We start from the raw sequence: 22,726 nt of genomic DNA on the forward strand, positions 1-22,726 counted from the left end.
GAAATGTAGCACGTGTTGATATATTTGTAATTAAAGAAAAAAGTAAAATAACAATTCAATTTTAGTAACATAATCTTATATGCATGGTGGATAAGACTAAACGTAATAAAATAACATTAAAAAAAATCAGGAGTGTTGAGAATGTATTTATTGTTTTTGGCTTTTCCTAATTGAGGAAAGAAAAAGGTGGAAAATAAATAATGAGATGAGATCATACATGACGTTGATTCACCACAGATGACAATCTTTTCTTCATTTCATACGGATTTCTTTCTCCAAACAGAAAACACTTGCATATATACATACGGATTTCTTTTTCATTTTTTTTAATATTGACAATTTCTTTTCTAATTTGATCCCTAAATATTAATAGGGTAAATAATCTTAAAATCTTAATATTTTACACTATACTAGAGTAACCATTTTTGTTATTTAAACTTTCTTTTCCATCCAAAATGTCCAAAATTAGTGTTCATCTAACTCCTTATACACCCTTCTCATCTTTATCTAATAATTTCATTCTCTCTTAAATTCATTTATTTTTACTTTTCTCTCTTTTCCATTCTATCCATAATAGGATATGATCAACCAATCAATATATTCATCTCCATGGTACTCTCTCCGTGGAGAAGTATAATGGAATGTAAGAGCTATCACCCAATTGAGGAACCACTGTAACAAAATATAGTTTTTACCAATGAAATTTATTTGTTACACCGACAATTTTAATTCTCATTACATATTTTACCAACGGTTTTCAACTACGATAAAACCCTCATAGAACAAGCGTTATTACTTTAGCGACGGTTTTTATAAGGCGTCGGGATACGGTTAGTTTGTGATGGTTTTCTAACTGCGTTCTCACGGTTTTGAGAAATTTTCAGCAACCGTACATATAGGCAGTTTAAACCGCCTCTAGATCATTTTTAAAAAATATATATTTTTAAATTAAACTATTTTTTTTGTAAAGGTTAAATTAAACTATTTTATTTTCCTATAAATATCCTAAACTAAACCCTTTAAAAAAATATTCATTCTTTTCCAAATATAAATTCTTATTGATTATAAAAAAAATAGGATTCTTTATCTTCTCAAAATCCATCCCAAATAATATTAAAAATAAAAATTATGAATATACATATTTTTAAAAAAAAATTCAATAATTTCTAAATTCTTTATAATTATCAAAATCCAAATTTCTAAAATCCCCAAATTTAAAGAATTAACTGTGAATATATTATTTTATAAGAAAATTAATTGTGTAGTTAAATTAATTATTTTATTAGAAATTATATATTGTTAAGAAATTATATAAAAAAAATTATAATTTGATGGTGTGTCCTATGTAATTGAGTAGTTTGGATAAAAAGAAGGGTTAAAATTGTAAGAGACATGTTAATGAGGTGTGAGTAGACTTGAATTAATAAAAGCGTATTCCAACCACGCTGTGACATGTAGCAAAATTTAGAAGTTTCTATGCCAAATATCTGAAGTTAAAGTGGCAGAGTGTTAGTAACGTGAAAGTTGATGGAGTAGGAGTGTAATTTATCCAAATGAAATGAAATAGCCGCCGTTTACACGTACGAATGGCATGCGCATGCGCATGTTGTCTCTATAAATGCTAGTAGTGATCATCAGTAGTATTCATTTTCATAATCCTGCACTAAAAACATAGAAAATCTTGGTAAATGGAAGTTGCCGAAGTTTATGCAGCAGGTGGTAGTTTGCGAGGAGGTGATTCTTTTATATGGAGAAGCAATGCCAGCCAAGGCTTCTCCAAATCTTCAAGAGAAGATGGTGATGATGCTGATGATGATGAACAAGCTTTAAAATGGGCTGCAATTCAAAGATTACCTACATATGATCGTCTTAAGAAAGCTTTATTTACCACTTCCAAAGGTGGATCCACTGAAATCGACGTTGCAAATCTTGGAACACAAAAAACAAGGACTTTGCTTGATAGATTGGTTCAAGTTGCAGAAGCAGATAACGAGAGGTTCTTGTTGAAGCTCAAGGATCGATTCCAAAGGTAACCAGATTTGCTACTTTGTTAGTATATGGGGAGGGGAGGGGAAAGATTGTTAATTTTTGAATGCTGAGTTTGTTCAGGGTTGGAATTGAATTCCCTACCATTGAAGTCCGATTTGAGAATCTAACTATTCAAACAGAAGCTCATGTGGGAAGCAGAGCTTTACCCACATTCCTTAACTTCTCCATTGATATTCTAGAGGTAACCACTTCTACGCATTTTCATCAAGAGTTCTAATTTGATTTCTCAATTTTGATTAAGTAGCTGATTTCGTTTCCAATTTGTAAAGGGTTTGTTGAATGCTCTTCATATCCTTCCAACTAGAAAAACACGTTTGTCCATCCTTCAAGACATTAGTGGAATCATCACACCAAGAAGGTGCAATGAAAACTTAACTCAATTACTTTCTCTTTATCCTTCAGATTTTTTAATTTTGTGAAATATGTTTCTATTGCAGAATCACATTACTTTTGGGTCCTCCAAGTTCTGGAAAGACCACCCTTTTGTTGGCTTTGGCAGGAAAACTTGATCCTAAATTGGAGGTCATTACCATACAATTTTCAGCTTTATAGGTGTTCCTTACTTCTTCTGCAATCATTAGCCTTCTTTTTTGTAATTAAGAAATTGGATTTCTTCTACAGTTTTCCGGGAGGGTGACTTACAACGGTCACGACATGAATGAATTTGTGCCCCAAAGAACAGCTGCTTATATCAGCCAAAATGATACTCATATACCAGAAATGACTGTGAGAGAAACTCTGGAATTTTCTGCCAGATGCCAAGGGATAGGTCACCGCTATGGTTAGCATAACATAACTTATTTCTGTTTATATGAATTCACTGTGTAGTCTAGAGACTAATAATATTTTATTTTATTTTCAATTGGTAGAGATGTTAGCAGAGTTATTAAGAAGAGAGAAGGAATCAAACATTAAGCCTGATCCTGATATTGATGTCTATATGAAGGTCAGAAAAAAGAAGTAATTCTGTTCTGTTTAAAACAAGGATATAATCTAAAGGGATTGTTACCTCTAGAATGTTGGGTATTGGGTTAATCATAATTTATTGCAACTGGTATAGGCAATCGCTACAGAAGGTCAGGAGGCTAGTGTGGTCACGGAATATGTTCTTAAGGTATTGTGTCAGGAATGAAGTGGCCTTGATATATAGATTTTTAAAAAGGCTATAAAAGATGACACTCTCATAAGTTGTTTTACTTAATCTGTAGGTTTTAGGATTGGAAGCTTGTGCAGATACTATGGTGGGGAATGAAATGTTAAGGGGTATCTCTGGAGGGCAAAGGAAGCGTGTCACAACCGGTACGAGACCTCAATTGGCTCATTTCTACACATAAATTTCTATAACTCATCATAGCATACAGAATGAGAGTGTCCAAAATAAAATTGTAGGTGAAATGCTAGTCGGACCAGCAAAAGCGCTGTTCATGGATGAGATTTCTACTGGCTTGGATAGTTCAACTACTTACCAAATCGTGAACTCCATCAAGCAATGCGTTCACATTCTTGATGGAACTGCTGTCGTCTCTCTCCTTCAGCCAGCGCCCGAGACTTATGATCTCTTTGATGACATTATTCTCCTATCTGATGGCCAAGTCATATACCAGGGTCCTCGTGAACACGCACTCGAGTTTTTTGAATATATGGGCTTCAAGTGCCCTGAAAGGAAAGGAGTAGCTGATTTTTTGCAAGAAGTAAGCAAGAATATGTTCATTCTTAATCTATGTCTTTATTGTTACTAATAGATGCCTCACATTTAATGTTGTAGGTAACATCAAGAAAAGATCAACAACAATATTGGGCAAATAAAGATCAGCCTTACAGTTTTATCACTGCCAAGGAATTTTCCGAGGCATTTCAGTCATTCCACGTCGGACGAGAAATACAAAATGAGCTTTCTAGTCCATTTGATAAGGCCAAAAGCCACCCTGCTGCTCTAATGACTAAAAGATACGGAGTTGGGAAAATGGAGCTGCTTAAGGTTTCCTTTGCTAGAGAGCTCTTGCTCATGAATAGGAACTCATTTGTCTACACATTCAAGCTAGTCCAAGTGAGTATCGACATCTTTGTTTTATGTATAAATGTCTACAGAATTATCATGTTTCAGTCTTTTCTTTCTGTTACTAGCTTGTAATAATGGCAGTCGTCGGAATGACAATCTTCTTCCGGACTGAGATGCATCGTGATTCAGTAATTGATGGTGGAATTTACGTGGGTGCTTTATTCTTTTCCGTCATCTTCATAATGTTCAATGGCATGTCAGAAATTTCAATGACCATTGCAAAGCTTCCGGTATTTTACAAACAAAGGGACCTCCTATTCTATCCTGCATGGGCATATTCTCTTCCCCCATGGATAACTAAAATACCTCTAGTACTTCTACAAGATGCTATTTGGGTGTTCCTTACCTATTATGTTATAGGATATGATCCCGATGTTGGAAGGTAAGAAACTTGTATACTTTTGTTTTTGGAACTTGCAGAGCAATTCTTGTCTTGCAGCTGATGCATAATTGATGTAATTTTTGCAGGTTATTCAAGCAGTACCTTGTGCTTGTCCTTGTTAGCCAGATGGCTTCAGGATTGTTTCGGTTTATTGCTGCAGCAGGACGAAACATGATTGTTGCCAATACCTTTGGATCGTTTGCACTTCTTGCACTTTTTGCTTTAGGCGGCTTTGTCTTGTCAAGAGGTGTATTAGTCTTTTTTTTTTTATATAAAATTAACCATCAGAATGCTAATTCCTTTCCTAAATTCAATGGTGCAGATAACATCAAGAAATGGTGGATATGGGGATACTGGATATCTCCATTGATGTATGGGCAGAATGCAATAGTAGTTAATGAGTTCCTTGGAAAGAGTTGGAGTAAGGTAAACCTTTAAAAGTTAGAACTATGTTGCATATTTCTCTGTTGCATTTTTATATTATTTTGTTTTCCAAAGGTTCTCCCAAACTCAACAGAACCGTTAGGAGTTCAAGTTCTGAAATCCCGAGGATTCTTCACGCAAGCATATTGGTATTGGATAGGAGTAGGGGCATTGGTTGGATTCACTGTGCTATACAACTTCTTATTCACTCTAGCTCTTACACTCCTCGGGCGTAAGCATCTTCTTCCTCTATCGCTTATGTTTCTCCAGTGACTTACATTTTAATGTGCTCGAAATTATTCTGCACAGCACTACAGAAGCCACAAGCTGTTGTATCAGAAGAAGATCCAAGTAAAGAACCTGGAAGAAAACTCATCGAAAGCAGGAGAGGCAGCGCATCCAGGTTCTCATCAATGAGGACGGAAATCATAGTTGAAGACACCCATCATTCAAGAAAGGGAATGGTTCTTCCATTTGAACCACATTACATCACCTTCAATGACATTAAGTACTCGGTGGACATGCCACAGGTAGGGCTATATAACCACAGATAAACTTATGGTTGTCGAAACTGTTATAGACCCGAAATAGGATTTGAGTGATTGGTGAATTGCGTTTTTCAGGAAATGAAAAATAAGGGTGTGACAGAAGAAAAATTGGAGCTTTTGAGGGGTGTAAGTGGTTCTTTCAGGCCAGGTGTTCTGACCGCTCTGATGGGTGTTAGTGGTGCCGGTAAAACAACTCTGATGGATGTGCTGGCTGGCAGAAAAACTGGAGGATATATAGAAGGAAACATCACAATCTCTGGCTATCCTAAGAAGCAAGAAACTTTTGCTAGAATTTCTGGATACTGTGAGCAAAATGACATTCATTCTCCAAATGTTACAGTCTGTGAATCTCTCTTCTATTCATCTTGGCTTCGCCTGCCTCCAGAAGTGAACATGGAAACCAGAAAGGTAGGTACAGTGTCCTAAATTCATTTCTGACTAGTTTCTTTTTCATTTGAAAACATGAACTATGGCGATCATCTTAACTAATTTCCAATGAGAACTTCTTGCAGATGTTCATCGAGGAAGTTATGGAGCTTGTAGAATTGAAGCCGTTGAGGCAAGCACTAGTGGGATTGCCTGGTGTGAGTGGCCTATCTACGGAGCAGCGCAAAAGGCTAACTATTGCCATTGAGCTAGTGGCAAACCCTTCTATAATATTCATGGATGAGCCAACTTCAGGGTTAGATGCAAGAGCTGCTGCAATTGTTATGAGAACAGTTAGGAACACTGTGGACACTGGAAGAACAGTTGTGTGCACTATCCATCAGCCCAGCATCCACATTTTTGAAGCTTTTGATGAGGTAACTTTAGCAGATGACAGGAGTTGATTCTTTATTCTTAATACAGCTGTTTGATCAATATATATATTTGTGGTGATGCCTGCAGCTCTTCCTAATGAAGCGAGGAGGACAAGAGATATACGTGGGACCATTGGGTCATCATTCTTGCCATCTGATCAAGTACTTTGAGGTATTATACACCGGATGATTATTAAGTTATACAGAAATCAAGTTTTGACTCTTTTCGACTCACCTCGTCCAGCTACTTTATCTTCCCTTCATTACATCCAGGCTATTCAAGGAGTCCCTAACATAAAAAACGGCTACAATCCCGCAACATGGATGTTAGAAGTTACTTCTGCAGCTCAGGAAACGGCTATAGGTGTAGATTTTGCTGATATCTACAGAAATTCAGAACTATACAGGTGCTTCTACTTATTAACTAATCTACTTCAACTATGAATTGTGAAGAATAAGTCGAGAGATGGTCAAAAATTTGGAGATGCAGTCACCTTTTCAATTTTTTGCTGATGCGCATCATGTATTTCAGGAGAAACCAAGCACTTATCGTGGAGCTAAGCGCACCTGCTCCAGGTTCAAATGACCTGTATTTTCCTACAGAGTACTCACAGCCCTTTTTCACCCAATGCATGGCTTGCTTATGGAAGCAACACTGGTCATATTGGCGTAATCCTCAATACACGGCTGTGAGATTCCTCTTCACAGCTGTCATTTCTTTTATGTTCGGGACAATGTTCTGGGATCTTGGATCAAAAACGTAAATTGCTACAAACTATATGGAAACTTTGTACTCCACTTGTATATATATGCTTTTCTAGTTTAATAGTTTTGTCTTGAATTATAGGACAAAGAGACAAGATCTTTTCAATGCAATGGGATCAATGTATGCAACAATTATCTTTCTTGGTGTCCAAAATGCAACATCAGTGCAGCCAGTAGTTGCTGTTGAAAGAACCGTCTTCTACAGAGAAAGAGCTGCTGGGATGTATTCACCCTTTCCCTATGCCTTTGCACAGGTAACATATTTAGATCATTACAAAACTCCTCCCAGGAAGAATCCGAATGTAAATTAATTTTTATTTTTCTCCTTCTGGTTGCAGGTTGTGATTGAGTTTCCATACATTTTCTCACAAGCTCTGGTATATGGTTTTATAGTCTATGCAATGATTGGATTTGAATGGACTGCTGCCAAGTTCTTCTGGTATCTATTCTTCATGTATTTCACATTATTGTATTACACATTCTATGGCATGATGGCTGTTGCAGTAACACCAAACCAGCACGGGGCCTCCATAGTTTCATCCGCATTCTTTTCACTGTGGAATGTATTTTCTGGATTTATAGTTCCACGAACGGTATTTTTTTGCAACTTCAATTATTCAAGCTCTTTTGTCCATTTCATATACTGAGGATTAATACAGTTGTTTACCTTCTGTGCTTCTATTCTATCTATAACAGAGGATAACTGTGTGGTGGAGATGGTATGCATGGCTTTGTCCGGTTGCATACACGCTGTATGGATTAGTTTCATCACAATTTGGAGATATAAAGCACACTCTGGAGTCTGGTGAAACCGTGGAAGATTTTTTGCGAAGCTACTTCGATTTCAAGCATGAGCTTCTAGGAGCAATTGCAGCTGCAGTGGTTGGCTTTGCAGCACTCTTTGCATTTACCTTTGCCCTCTCAATTAGGTTCTTAAATTACCAAAGACGATAGATAAATAACCGATTTCCAGTATAGTATTACGGTTAGTTAGGATGTTAGACACATTCAATGCAATCTGCAAAGCATTAGACTAAAAAAATGTCCAAGTCATATATATACATAGTGCTATAGTAAAATGTAGAGTGTATTTGAGCTTCTTTCATAGTCAGTAACAAGTCAGAATACAATGATATTAGATTCAAAATTTGCAATTTGTTTCATCATTTCCTGATTAGATGATCCAATCAAGTAAAATTAGCATATAAGAAACAATACAAATAAGAAAAATTAAAATTAAGATGATGAAACAAGAAGAATGACTCAAAAAAGAAAAGAGTGAAAAACAACTTAAAAAGAGAAAACCACTAGTGGTAGTGGTAGATCCAACCAGATCCAAACAAAAAAGAAGCAAATGGGATAACCAGAGCCCTGAGAAGCAGCAACCCTTTATGGGAAAGGAGAGGAGCAGAAGAATTTGGTGAAGTTTGGTTAGCTAGAGATGATGGAGGAGGCAAAGGATGAACAACAACAGAAACCTTCATGCCATTGAAGCACTGTCCATTTCCACCAATAAAGAAGTACCTTTTAGGGTTGTCAAGGAGTATGAAATCTTTACCGCTGGTCCAGTTGCCTAATGCTCCCTCTGTTGTGCAGTTGTCATACCCACTCTGGTTCACTTCAAACACATTGTACTGTGTTTTTTGGTACCTAAATGCTGCATAGGCAAACCCAAAGATAATAACTTTCTGATAAAGAAACCAAAAAAGGAATTGGGTTTTCATTAAAAAGAACATTTGAGAGTAGGTACATACAGATAAAGTCTCCAACATAAAAGGTATGGTTGTTAGCCCAGAGAGTGTAGTTGATTCCAGGATTCCAGCCTTTGTTAGCACCTACAATGTGGTCAGTGGCAATGGTGGAAGTGATGGCGGTGAGGATGAACAAGGAGATGAAGGCAGTCACCAGCATTGTGACGTCGGAGGAACTTTTGCTGTTGTTTCTCTTCTTTTTTTCTGGTCAGTTGAATGAAAGAGTCAGCTGACCCACTTTTATGTATGTTTTTTTTAGAACTAGGATTAGCTGTTTTTGTTCAAACAGAAGCGGGAATCTTATTATAATAAATGGATGATAATCCAAAAATAGAGACAGCGTGGTCCATACATCACATGCCAATCCACATATTACTAATACAAAAACATATCCTAGGCCCTAGCTTCAAATATCATTTTTTATTTTATGCCCATTTGAAACATTTATTGTGGTTGTTGTGAGAAAATTATAAATGAAATGACAGACTTTGATTTGATGTTCATAACAATCTTCTTTTTTTGGCTTTCAATGGTTTAATTGATCCAAAGTTTATTATAATTTTATTCAACTCGGTCAAGCTACACTCAAATAACACTTCAAAGTGTGCACGGACCTTCTTTATAAATAACACTTTAACGTGTTTTGTAAGCGATGTGAGATGCTTTTACACTTCTATAACACTTTGAAGATAGCTTTTTTTTTTTATAATAAGTAAGATTTAAGTTTTGAGATCATATGGCAAGGACAGGAGGTCAAAAGTTTTAAGGAAAGTGTCATGGAACCGTTTTAGCTAAAAGCTCAAGCTGATAGTTAAAGGTCCACTTCATATTAATAGCTGACAGAAAGAATATTAAAGGATATGAATATTGGTGTAGGCTAGACTCCAGAGGAGAATGTTATCCCAAGCTCAGAAAAGTAGAGGACTATTTTTTTCGATTAATATTTATCATCTGATTTTCTGTCCGAAAGCATTCTTAAAGGGACCAAATTCTGTTTATGAAGGGACCTGCTCGATAAATGTTAACCCAATCGGAAAATCAAAAGTTGTTGCTAAATGGTCCGCGCATCTGTTCTTCTCCCTATAGATGTGTACCACACTTATCGCCTCAAGTTTGCCTGGTAGGAGTTGAATACTTCGATGGGTTGATAAAGTTAACTACTTCATAACAATCTGACTCTACAATGGTTGTGTAGCCTCTGTTTTAAATTGAGAAATACAACCTTACTTCGAGAGGATTACATAGGAACATTCTCCCCCGCCCGATAGCTACTTAGTGTAGTCTCTGTTTTTGTTTTGTTTGTGTTCTTTCCATGTGACCAAAATTCTTCCAATAACCATTTTTATTGTAGATGTATAAAAGATCTTGTTTAAGAAAGAAAAAGAGGTATTTTTTACATAATGATCTATTAATCAACAAGGAATATCAAAAGGAAACCATTAGCATTGGAAAGTGAGTGTCGAGCTACGACATGAGCAACTCCATTCGCTAACAGCGGAATAAACAATACCAAAATGTCATGTCTATGATGAGGAAGGTTTCTACACTCTCGAATCACCTCTACAAACTCAGAGAAATCAGCCTTCTTAAAATGGAAACTATCAACAACGGTCTTTGTATCACACTTCAAACAAACATAATAGTGATCGCATTACGTAAAGCAAGACCCTGGCTAAACTGGCCAAACTAGCATCAGTCACGCCCCTACTCATTGTGTTGCAACAAACCATAAAAGCACCCTCCGCATTTCAAACCTTCATTAGTCTGGTAGCATTTCCTAAGCGTTATCATGCAGACCAGACCATTCAAATAAACATATGCCTACTTATTTGCTATTAATTCCCAAAATTAGTTGTCAGTTCCTAAGCGTTATCATGCAGACCAGACCATTCAAATAAACATATGCCTACTTATTTGCTATTAATTCCCAAAATTAGTTGTCAGTGAGTATGAGAGTACCTTAACCAGTTGGGAACCACAGTGAAAGGAGACCCTTTGCTCATTGATTGAAATCTGATCATGTGCATTAGAAAATTGAGAGATCCCCCAAATGAGACTACACTTTCTTTCTTTTCCTTCCCCTTTTGCGACTTCCATGCTGATCTTTTCTAACGTGAGTGACCCGCTGCTTTTCTTTGCTATTCCTTTCCTGATGGGGTTCTTTCAAGAGTCCTTGGAGCTTGGGATCATCTGAAAATCCATTTGATCTCATATCAGCATAATATTTTCGAGCCTCAGTTAATTGCCCACATCTAGCCAGCCCTTCCACCAAAACTGTATAATGTGTCAAATTGGGCATCACTTCATATTGCTTCATTTCAACCCAAACTTTTAATGCATTCTCAGATTGCTTTAGTTTGAACAACTTGGTAAGTATTAGGAGAAAGGTATCCTCAGTCGGAGCAAAACCAGCCATTTTCATTCGATTAAGAACTTCCAAAGTTGCTTCAAAACCAGCACCTAGAAGAAATGCATGATAGGTCTCCATCGTTGGACTGACATTCTGCTCTATCATAGTGCCCAACACCTTCCTTGCTTCCACTAGATTATTTACTTCACACAAGGGACATATCATTGAGTTGTAAGTGGTAGAATCAGGCTGCAAACCAATCGCTTTCATTTTCTCGATGCATTTGAGAGATTCTTCAAAGCAGTTATTACGAGTTAGTACATAAACTAAAGAATTAAAAACCTCGATGCCTGGGGAAAAACCATTTTTCTTCATCTCATCATAAAGCCTTACTGAGTCAAAAAGATTTCCGACCTTCGAGAAGCAGGATATCATGTGCACGTAAGAAGTTGCATTAGGTGTAATACAGCGGTTTGACATTTCCCTCCAAACACGCTTTGCTTCAAGCACATGAACACATATATTACTCCATCCATTGAGAATAATGTTAAATCCCTCAGTCTCCAATGGGAAGAGCTTCTTATTAGCAAGCATAAACTCTTCAGCCTCTTCAATGTAGCCATGTTTACACAGAACATTCAGGACGGAGTAGAATGCTTCTTGATCAGGTGTCATTTTGAACTTCTCCATAATGTGGAATGTCTCAATAGCTTTGCTTGGGTTATTGGCTGCTGCATAACTAATGAGTAAAAAGGATGACAAAATAAACGATGAATTAGTGTACACTCAACATATTGAATCTCAAGAAAAACAGCAACAATTATTTTTGGAGCTCTGAATACATTTAATTCCCACTAAGAAAAAGAAAATGCCTTCTTAACCAACATCTTGGAAGAAAAATACAATGCATAAGCTATATAAACATGTCTAAAATAAAAAAGCAGGCAAGTTAGTTGAATATTTCAATCATTAACTGATAAAACTGAAATTGAACTGAATCATAGTGATTAGGAAAATGTATTATCCAATCTCACCGATCAATCATAATAAGAATTGCTTGCCGAGTGTTCATCGCAGATCGATGCAAGTCTCGAACTAAAGTCCAGGCAATGTTGAACTTTCTATGATTCCCTAAAACCCAGACTAGTAACTCAGACGAATTTTCATCAACGCAGCCCCATTTCTGTCCCCATTTGAAAGCCAAAAACGCCAATTTCCAGTCTTGCTTGAGTTCCCAAATGGCCGAGTAGACGAGATCCTTATCGGCTTGGATACCTGACTCGTCGACAGAGACGAGGGCTTCTGCTTGGGAAGGAGAAAAGGCAGCCCGTTTGAGTGAATGAAGAAAGCCTGATTTGAGAGGTTCATGGACAAGGATTCTCTGGTGAAGGAGGTCGAAAGGGTCCTTGACGTTTTGGGTGGAGAAAGAGCGGAAAGTAAAGAAATGAAGAGGGTTTGGAGAAGGTAGTGAAAGTGGTTGATGAAATGCCGCACAGGAAAAGGAAAAGGAAAATATTGGGTTTATAGGTGGAGAAGGGGAGAATGAAGAAGCGAAGTGATAGGAAATAGGAAGTAAAAGTTGAGAAAGAGATCTCTGGAACCTTGTTGCAATAGTGATGATTGACATTACAATTAAAAGCACCAAAATGAAGAATTTGGTCTGAAATTTAAAATCATGAGCTTTACATACAGCTTCCCAAATTATTAGAGCGTTCTTCTTCAGTAGTACCACAAGTCAAAGCATTTTTATTCAGCAACTCTCTTCTTCTCAAAGTTTTGCTTTTAGCTTTTGTAGAGCCGTGCAAAGATGCATATTCTTTGGGATGTCAACTTGACGGGGACGAATATACAGATTTTCCATTGAGAAATTCAGATTTTTTCTGTTTTTATTTTTTTTGCTCTAGATCCCACGCAATCATTATTATTTTTTTTTTTTTATAGAAACTGAGACGGTAAAGTAGCAATGATCCTGGAATTCCAACTAGGGTAACATTCTAAGAGCACGCACTGAAAACCCGATATTATTAAAAATAAAATAAAATAATGTAACACATGGGAGAAACGGAAAAACAAAGTAACAAAATAATCCAGTGCGTAACTAGGGTAACATTCTAAGAGCACGCACTGAAAACCCGATATTATTAAAAATAAAATAAAATAATGTAACACATGGGAGAAACGGAAAAACAAAGTAACAAAATAATCCACGCAATCATTATTAGAAGCACCTGTTTCAAATGCATGATGTTTTTTATATATATTATCAAGTGAGGTTTCACTATTTTAATTAGGATTAGTTACAAAAAAAAAAAAAAAATCATATGGTTTGGTTGATTTGCGATTTGACACTTATGATATTTTTTTTTTACAAACACAGTCTCGCGGTTGTCACCGTTAACAAAATCAAGGAAACGGCAAAAATTCTGTTAGAATGCTGACGTGGCATAGGAGCATTATAGGACAAACGAATTTTTTTTATTTTTTTATTTTTCTTTCTCTCTCGTGCTTCTCTCTCCTTCTTCTTCCATTCATCCTCCTCCTCTATTTTTTTTTTCTTCTTCTTCTTTTTCTTCTTTTTTTTTAAATTCTGAAATTTTCAGAATTCTGGAAGTTTCAAAACGTCTAGAAATTCCAAACGTTCTTCAACGTCTGGAAATTCCAGAGTCTGGAATTTCCAGACGTGATGATCTGGAAATTTCCAGAATTTGGAAATTTCAGAATTTTAAAAAAATACAAAAAGAAGAAGAAGAAGAAGAAGAAGAAGAGAAAGGAGGAGGAGGAGGAGGAGGAGGAGGAAGAAGAAGAAGAATGGAAAAAAGAATGGGAGAGAGAAGGAAGAAGAAAAAGGTCAACACAACAAAAAAAGTCAATTTTTTTCCAAAAATGCCCATGTGATTTAACAGAATTTCTATCGTTTCCTTGATTTTGCTAACGGTGACAACCTCAAGGTTGTGTTTGCGAAAAAAAATACCACATGCACCACATCGCAAATCGGTCAAACCACATGGTAGTTATTTGTAATTAACTCTTTTAATTATTAAATGGAGTCACATCCTCCAAATGAAATGAAAGACTCAATGCCTAATATAAGAACTCACAGTGAATACAAAACCGTAAGATTGTGACCCATTTTACACTAAGCGGAAGTTTAAAAAAACAATTACCAATAATTCTAATAAAATAAATTAAAGAAATTATCAATAATTAGTTCCTATTAATAGAAGATAACGAACTACTAACAATATTGGAACTATTAATATATGGCAAGAATATTCTTCAAAATCTCATCTTCTAAAAATGTTGTGAAATTACTTTATGAGATATTCATAAAAATCTTTTTTTAATGTAACACATAAGGCAATCTCCAATCAAATCATCACTCATTCGGTTGTGCAAATCGATCTTATAATGTTCATTACAAAAAAAAACATATTTCAGTAGTAGTTGTTGCAACAGGTAAGACAAATGCTAACTCGATAAGTCGATACAACAAACAATAAATGGTGTGATATTTATTTTCCACCACATTTGCAAACTCGCCAATATCATGAAGACTATAGAATGCTTCATTCACACTAGTAATGTAGTTTTGAAGCTGATGGTGAAGCTCAGTCAACTCAAAAGAAGAAAAATATTTTTTTATTATAACCCATCAAGATAGAATAGTCTTTCATGATCAAAATTAGCAAAAGAATCTGAAGGATTAAGACACATTATGCACATAAGTAACTTTGAACTTATCACGGTGAAACATTTGTACAATGCTTCAGCAATATCGTCAATAGCCTACGAATAAAAATAGTTCATGATTAAAATTCCACATAAAAATAATGACAATATGCCTTTTGTACTCCATCAATAAGACATCTTGCTCAACATTGAATAACATCCTCCATATTGGCATATGTATTTCTCGTGCATTAGAAAAATCATTGATTTTTTTAACAAATTATCTTAATCATCTTCTATGTATGCTTGTAAGTTAATTTTCACCACTTATGGATATCATTTCCTATATTTTGATCATTTACTCGTAGAAGTTGTGATAATTCATTTGTTATTCCCAAAAGATTCAACATCAATTTTGTAACAAACACAAATCCAAATGTCACCATTTTTACAAGCACATTCACAACACTACCTACTTTTCTCATCATAGTCAGTCATATGTATATTTCTAAGCACTTCTTCAATTGAACTCACATTTCAAAAAGACGGACTAATATTTTATAATGGAAAGTCCAACGTGTATCACCTTGTTGAACTATATTTATTTCTTGATTCTTGCCCTTTCTTGTAGAAATTTTATGGTTTTATATTTTGTTTACTATTTTCTCATGATGTAGTTTCAAAAAAGAATCATTCCTTTTACACAAACTCCAACAATATTCACAGTCATATGATAGTAATCAAAACACTGTGTTTAATAAAATCCTCAATTTAGAACAATTATGTAATATAACAATTCATAACATTCATATCCTCACATAAATAATCAAATCCCAAATTTATAACAATTTTAAACATAAATATATGTATAAATTCCTAATTCAACAAATCTCTAATCAAATCAAATGTATCAATTCCTAATTTATCAAATGTATCAATTTAATTCATCAAAACAGCAATTAAATCAAACGTATCAATCTCCATCTTATCAAATCCCCAATCAAATCAAACGTATCAATCCCTATCTTATCAAATCCCCAATCAAATGTATCAATTTAATTTCAACTCTAATTTATCAAAATTCCAATCAATTATAACTATTAACTCTAAAAGCTACAATAGACAATCAAATGATCAATTAATTTAAAATATAAGTAAACAAACTATAATTAAATTAAATTAAATCTAGGTAAAAAAGTAGAAATGACTAACTAAGAGAAAGCTGGACTTTAAGAAACAGAAAATAGGAGAAAAATGTGTCGAGTTCAGGTGTAATTCCTTTTCTCTCTACTTTGGAATTTTGGTGGTGTCGAGTTCAAAGAGAAAAAAAAAAGAACGAAAGAGAAGCAGATTTTTTTAAAAAAAAAAATTGCGCAATGCGCTTTACATTAAAGAAGAAAGAAAAATCCCCACCAGACCCGGATGTGATTCAAACCCATGACCTCCCAAGGCATAAGTAAGCTCTCAACCACTAGGCTAAGAGCTTCACCACAACGAAAGAGAAGCAGATGGAACAAAAGAGGTAGAACAAGAGGAGAGATGTGAGAACCAATGAGAGAAAAGAAATTACAAAGCATTGCAATATCAAAAAAATTTACAAGATTTTTATGTTGTACATCATCAAAAATATACCAATTAATTTAAATTTTCTTATTCAACAAATTTCTTATAAATTAATCTAATTAATATTTATCACCAATACTAGTTCAACAATTTTATTTTCTTACCTACTTTCTGGTTGATAGGTTTCCCAAAAAGTTTGGAGTTTGGAGCTTCAGATTCTTATTTCAGGCAGGCAAGAAGGTGTTGCTAAAGTCAGTGGCCCAGGCTCTACCTACCTTCTGTATGAGTACGTTCCTATTATCTTTATCTATTTGTGATGAATTGCAAAAAATGATGAACTCCTTTTGGTGAGGTATACAACCTGATGGGAAAAAAAGCATTCATTGGTTTGATTGGGCTAAGTTATGCCAACCTAAGGAATTAGGGGGCATGAGATTTAAAGAGTTGTATTTGTTTAACTTGGCCCTATTAGGTAAGCAATCATTATGAATTACTTTTGGTATCTACTTAATCCTTTTAAACTTTTTTCCTAAATCAAATTTTCATCTTTAGAGACTAAAAAAACTTAATTTTATAATTAAATTTTACTTTATGAAAATTATAAAAAATTCATAATTAAAAAGATAAAAATTATATGATTTTAAGAAATTAGTATTGGATTTACAAAACATTAAATATATCTACTTTTTTTAGGCTGAACACTTTTAATTTTTAGTATTCAACATACCAAAACAACGAAAGTTTGAGATGCTGGAGGCCAAAAAAATTTTGTTCAGCCCTAATGTTTAGACTTCAATTTTTTTCCCTAACTCCATAAATCAAACTTCGATAGTGACTGCAAGGCTAAATCTATGCCCCCCCTCCATATATAAATTCCTAGCTCCGCTATTTGTAGCATGTGAAGCTTAACACTGGCGAGTACTCATGTGCCAAGTATGACCAAACTTTGAAGCTAGAGTCCGATATAGTGCTCGAAGATGTTGATAAAGCGATCTGTCAGCTTTCATGCGTTATTGACAATAGAGTCAAATATTCATCTTCGAGTCACTTGAAGCAAGCTAAACGGAAGGCTATGACCGTACGTTATCCTATGGGCCCTTCCTTCTTAGTTGTTGGGTTTTTTATGCTTCATCTTTTGATTGTATTTTTCTTTTTTTACCAGATGTTTAACCATGTACAATCCATTGAGGCGGGTTTGGTTGAGGGCATAGCCCATGGGGCTCATGTCTAAGAACTAGAGACAAGATTGGCCCAGGAGAAGGCAAGTAACAGCACTGCCCATGCCATTATCGAATCTTTTAAAGGGAAGATCCAGATTCTTGAGGCTAAAGTGGTGCTAGGAAAAGGCCAATTCTAAGGTGGTTAAGGATGAGCTAGAACTTGTAAAGGACGCTTTGGAGGTGGCTAAGAAGAGGCGAGAGCAATACAAAGTTGAGATGGAGAAGGCATGTGGTCTCCGCGCTTATTACTATGGTGAACGGATATTCGCTGCAATAAAAAGGGATCATCCAGAGCTAGATTTTGAAGATCCTGAAATGGAAGTTCCTTCAGCTGAAGAGGCTCATTATTATGACTCTTTTCCCAATGCTTCCAAAGTTATATATAATGAAGTTCTGGCAACTTCGTTTACAAAAGGTGTAGAGGATTCACTGGCTGGAGAGGATCGGGTTTTACCCACACATGCAATGGATAGAGAAGATGTCATGGTGATTCCTCCTCCAATGGCGAATGCTAATGATACGCAAGAATATCCTACTGTATCCACTCAAGCATCGGTTAAAGCTACATTGGGAGACGTTACTGCCGTTTCTCCAACTGTCGAAAAGGAGAAGGATCTGGAAGACCATGCTACCTCGTAGTTTTATTTGTTAATATTTGAGTGACTGCTTTTTGTAATAGGGAAGAGCATTTTCCTTTTATTCTATTGTAGAAATACAATTTATTTTTATACAATTTCTATTTTGCATATGCTTATAGAATATATTTTTAGGATAAGTGGCCAACTGTATCCTTTTTATTTTATCTTCCTATCTTTGAGGAATAATTTTAGCCTCACGGGCTTTTATTTTATCTTTCTATTTTTGAGGAAGAATGTTAGCCTCAAAGGCTTTCTGTTTTAGATTCGCCTCAAGGGATTTCTTGCTTAGATTCGCCTCAAGCGCTTTCTTGTTGTCTCCCTTCCTTGGGGAGAATGAAGGAAAATAGGCAAACGTTTGGCAGCGGAAATATAAAATTTTTAACCTATTTTCTTTTCCCAATATCCGTTAATCGTTATTTCATACAAAGAAGGATAGAAGGAAATACCTTTTAGAAGAACTATCTATTGTTGCTAGCGAAGTGCCCTCAACTCTAGTTCCGAGTTCAGGAGCACAAACCAAAAGACAAGATCAAACAAGTTAGAATCCCAACCGATGAATAACAACCATAATAGATTGCCTCTAATAAATCAACACAAGATCAAGGATAAAAAGAAAGAGATGAAAATCAATTGAATGGAAGCAAGCGGTGGAAAATCGATCCTCTACGGTAGGGGTCGAATTTCTCTCTCCTCGGGATGGTTAGGGTTTATGTCGAAATATGTAGGGGGGTATTTATAACCTCTTGTATCTAAACCCTAGTTAGATAGAATTAGGTTACTAATTAAAAGTTGTATCCGGAATATTAATTTATTTAATAGGATAATAATTAGAAGTAATATAATCACAATAAACCTTCTGATTAAATTATCCTATAATTAATTTAATCCACAATTGTAATCTAATTAAAATTGTCAAAATTAAATTAATCCCACATGTGTCTAATACACATGGATTTCGCCCCCCCCCCCCCCCCCCCCCCTTATATTTGGGCCTTAGTGGACTTAGTTGGGCTTCCATCAATTAATTAATATTCATTCCTCTTTTTGGTTCCAAGTCTTATGTGTGACCCATTAGGTTCTTATTACTACTAGTCGTATACAACCATTAAATTAATTTTCCAAAATTACATTTAATCTTTGTATAATGGAATGAGTGCAAAGACTGTGATAAGCAGAACCGTAAACATTTCCCCAGAGTTATAAGAAGACAGGTTGATTCCGTCGTTGACCTTTCCATATTAGTTATAGTATAATTCGATCCTTTATCAACTACATCCTTGAACAGAATCTTATGACTATGGATTATGTCAAGTCACATATAGCGAGACGTTCGTTTTACTTATACAGTCCGAGTTAACTCCAAATAGATAGGTTAAGTGAAATCTCCATTTCAAGTCTTAAGCTATCACCTTGCAAGGATTTAGAGTCAAGTCTTCCATAAGTGATCCTTGGACGTATCTCCCATTTATCAAGAGTGACAAATACTCAATCCAATGTTAACTATCCTGCAATTACTTCCTGTGATACCCAACGCCTGCCCGCACACACCCCAGAGTCATCTCTGTTATGGATCGTGTTTGAACAGAGTCAAAGTATCACATTCCATAATCTAGAATCACTAATTAACATTCCTTTGAGTTTGAGGATTACTTATACCTATTAATACCAATGTGATGAACATGTGACAAGGATAAATCCATCCATCCTGTTATCTCAAGTTGGGTCCCCGATCCTAATGAACTCCTTCACTATATCCATATAACTGTCCAGATATCTGCATATCTGAAGCTTGTGAGATCAGCTCTCTGTCTCGACAGAAAACATTGTTACATGCAAGTCTTTACAGTATTATGTCAATCCTATTCAAAACATATTACTTGACTTGGGGTGGTTTTAAGTTTATTAGTTTATTATATAATGTTTTGTCTCACTTCATGCTTGTATGAACACTTTATAATCACTTTAAATAAACTTGGGGATTTCCTTTTATTAGACTTATTTAGTTCTTAAAAGTAATTGCCTTTATACAGTTTGAAAACCATATCTTATTAAAACAAATGTAAAAAGAACAATTCATTTACAACTGGTTTATATCCTAGAACAATTGACTATAGGACACTAAACCCCAACAGAGAAAATATTCATATTTTTGCTAAAAGAAGACTATCATAAAAGGGAAGAACATTTATTGATATAACTTGTCTTGATACAATAGATAGTTGTCTTTTAGGGAGCCTCATTAAACCTTAGTAGGAAAAACCCAGTGGGAAAAATCCTACTTAAGGAAAAAGAGTGCTCCAGACTTATTACATTCATTTCAGATGAGATGTCTAAATCTCAATAAGAGACTAATATGTTCGGGGCCAAACTTATTTGATTCAAGGTGGAACATCTATGATCAAATATCATTAGCTAGCAACAGAGTTTCTTCTATCGGAGATGGAGGACCTGCAAAACGAGGTAAATACTTCAACGCTCAAGCCAGTCCAAAATTTAAACATAACAAAAATAAAATAACAAAAAATAAACAAAAATAAGCAAAAAAGAGACAGAATGTCTTCCATCGGAGATAGGGAACCTGCAAAACAAAATAGATACCCCGACGTTTAAGTCAGTTTAAAGTTTAAACATAACAAAAATAAAACATAATAAACAAAAAAAACAATGAAATGTCTTCGGTCCGAGATGAGGGGCCTGCAAAACAAGGTAGATACTATGACATTTAAGTTAGTCTAAAGTTTAAACATAACAAAAATAAGACATAACAAAATAAACATAACAAAACAAAAATGAACATAAAAAACAAAAAAAACAATGAAATATCTTCCACTAGAGATGATGGACCTGCAAAACAAGGTAGATACTCTAACGTTTAAGTCAGTCTAAAGTTTAGACATAATAAAAATAAACATAACAAAAAATAAATATAATAAATAAAAATAAACAAATAAACAAAAAAGCAATGAAATATCTTCCATTAGAGATGGGGAGACCTGCAAAACAAGGTAGATACTCTGACGCTCAAGTCAGTCTAACGTAATAAATCAAAGGAATATGAGGAGGAGGAGGGAAGGAAGAGGAGTATGGAATGAATGGATGGATAGATTGATGGATTGATGAATGAATGAATGAATAAGAAGACTACTACCTACTTGCGTACATGCTTACATTTTTCTTCTGCCTATCGATTTATACTCATACATGGACATCTAAGATCGAGTATCTTTAGCTAGCAACATAATATCTTCTATCAGAGATAGGAAACCTACAAAACAAGATAGACACTCTGATGCTCAAGTCAGTCTAAAGTTTAAACATAACAAAAAATAAATATAATAAACAAAAAAGAGACAGAATATCTTCTAAGGAAGATAGGAAACCTGCAAAACAAGATAGATACTCCGTCATTTAAGTCAGTCTAAAGTTTAAACATAACAAAAATAAAAATAAAGATAATAAAAAAATAAAACAAAAATAAACATAATAAACAAAAAAACCAATGAAATATCTTCCGTCGCAGATGAGGGGCCTGTAAAACAAGGTAGATACTCCGACGTTTAAGTCAGTCTAAAGCTTAAACATAACAAAAATAAACATAACAAAATAAACAAAATAAAACAAAAATGAACATAATAAACAAAAAAATAATGAAATGTCTTACACCAGAGACGATGGACCTGCAAAACAAGGTAGATACTCCGACGTTTAAGTCAGTCTAAAGTTTAAACATAATAAACCAAAATAAACATAACAAAAAATAAACATAATAAACAAAAAAACAAAATAAATAAAAAAAGCAACGAAATATTATCTTCCATCAGAGATGAGGGACCTATAAAACAAGGTAGATACTCTGACGCTTAAGTCAGTCTAATATAAAAAATAAAAATAAACGTAACAAACAAAAATAACAAAAATAAACATAGTAATTCAGAGGAAGATGAGGATGAGGGAAGGAAGAGAAGTATGGAATGGATGAATGGATGAATGAATGAATGAATGGATGAATGAATGAATGAATGAATGGATGAATGAATGAATGAATGAACGAACGAACGAACGAACAAGAACAAGATTACTACTGTAGACACCGAGTCGGAGGACCTGTGATGAAAACCTGAAAACAAGACGGTTGAAGCGATTGATTCCGGAAGTTTTGAAAAAACAAAAAATATATAAAGAATGATAAGTACATAATAAGGAAGAAAGAGTTATGGCGGGTCGCTGTTGCCAATGGGGTGACTCGCGAATGCTTAGCGGCATGGTGCGAGCGCTTAGCGGCATACGACGCGCGGTCGACGACAGTCGGACGCCCGCTCGACGGCGCGGGGCGCGCGCTCGACGTCCGTCGGATGCACGCATCCAACCACAAGTGACGCGCGCTCGACGTCCGAGCGATGCACCGGCCCGGTGGCGCGGAGCGCGCTCTCGTCGGCCACGGGGCGTGTGCGCCCGGCAGCGCGGAACGCGCGTTCGACGACCGCGACGCGTGGGCGCCCGACGGCACGG

The 22,726-nt window shown here is 35.4% G+C and overlaps 3 protein-coding genes across 4 annotated transcripts; 1 reads left to right on the forward strand and 2 right to left on the reverse strand.

Moving 5' to 3' along the window:
- Nucleotides 1-1,669: 1,669 nt before the first annotated feature.
- Nucleotides 1,670-8,173, forward strand: LOC136224200 (pleiotropic drug resistance protein 1-like). Of its 2 annotated transcripts, XM_066012468.1 has the most exons (23): nt 1,670-2,029; nt 2,110-2,230; nt 2,319-2,407; nt 2,487-2,571; nt 2,671-2,830; nt 2,919-2,995; nt 3,110-3,163; nt 3,258-3,348; nt 3,439-3,740; nt 3,815-4,096; nt 4,174-4,490; nt 4,577-4,737; nt 4,813-4,916; nt 4,989-5,145; nt 5,223-5,443; nt 5,537-5,869; nt 5,974-6,264; nt 6,350-6,433; nt 6,535-6,668; nt 6,794-7,021; nt 7,109-7,280; nt 7,365-7,619; nt 7,723-8,173. In XM_066012468.1, the coding sequence occupies exons 1-23, from the start codon at nt 1,689-1,691 to the stop codon at nt 7,978-7,980; spliced, it is 4,317 nt and encodes a 1,438-aa protein (XP_065868540.1). In that variant the 5' UTR covers nt 1,670-1,688; the 3' UTR covers nt 7,981-8,173. The 2 variants fall into 2 exon arrangements, with proteins under 2 accessions (XP_065868540.1, XP_065868539.1); XM_066012467.1 differs by having other exon boundaries at nt 4,577-4,916.
- On the reverse strand, nt 8,144-8,937 carry LOC136224202 (early nodulin-like protein 19). The gene is made up of 2 exons (XM_066012471.1): nt 8,781-8,937; nt 8,144-8,683 (listed from the first exon to the last, which is right to left on the reverse strand). The coding sequence occupies exons 1-2, from the start codon at nt 8,935-8,937 to the stop codon at nt 8,334-8,336; spliced, it is 507 nt and encodes a 168-aa protein (XP_065868543.1). The 3' UTR covers nt 8,144-8,333.
- A 1,799-nt stretch (nt 8,938-10,736) lies between these two features.
- LOC136224201 (pentatricopeptide repeat-containing protein At1g80880, mitochondrial) lies at nt 10,737-12,972 on the reverse strand. Its single transcript, XM_066012469.1, has 2 exons — nt 12,162-12,972; nt 10,737-11,866 (listed from the first exon to the last, which is right to left on the reverse strand). The coding sequence occupies exons 1-2, from the start codon at nt 12,752-12,754 to the stop codon at nt 10,834-10,836; spliced, it is 1,626 nt and encodes a 541-aa protein (XP_065868541.1). The 5' UTR covers nt 12,755-12,972; the 3' UTR covers nt 10,737-10,833.
- Nucleotides 12,973-22,726: the final 9,754 nt, after the last annotated feature.

The sequence above is a fragment of the Euphorbia lathyris genome, chromosome 3, assembly GCF_963576675.1.
Source record: "Euphorbia lathyris chromosome 3, ddEupLath1.1, whole genome shotgun sequence".
NCBI lineage: Eukaryota > Viridiplantae > Streptophyta > Magnoliopsida > Malpighiales > Euphorbiaceae > Euphorbia > Euphorbia lathyris.

What these genes read in the sequence shown, in the direction of transcription:
- LOC136224200 (XM_066012467.1), top strand. Translation starts at nt 1,689, where the DNA reads ATGGAAGTTGCCGAAGTTTATGCAGCAGGTGGTAGTTTGCGAGGAGGT. An exon ending in TCTCCATTGATATTCTAGAG is followed by an intron (nt 2,231 to 2,318) that starts GTAACCACTTCT and finishes CAATTTGTAAAG; the next exon opens with GGTTTGTTGAATGCTCTTCA. An exon ending in TATGATCCCGATGTTGGAAG is followed by an intron (nt 4,491 to 4,576) that starts GTAAGAAACTTG and finishes TAATTTTTGCAG; the next exon opens with GTTATTCAAGCAGTACCTTG.
- LOC136224202 (XM_066012471.1), bottom strand. Translation starts at nt 8,937, where the DNA reads ATGCTGGTGACTGCCTTCATCTCCTTGTTCATCCTCACCGCCATCACT. An exon ending in TTATGTTGGAGACTTTATCT is followed by an intron (nt 8,684 to 8,780) that starts GTATGTACCTAC and finishes TTGCCTATGCAG; the next exon opens with CATTTAGGTACCAAAAAACA.
- LOC136224201 (XM_066012469.1), bottom strand. Translation starts at nt 12,754, where the DNA reads ATGTCAATCATCACTATTGCAACAAGGTTCCAGAGATCTCTTTCTCAA. An exon ending in ATTCTTATTATGATTGATCG is followed by an intron (nt 11,867 to 12,161) that starts GTGAGATTGGAT and finishes TTTACTCATTAG; the next exon opens with TTATGCAGCAGCCAATAACC.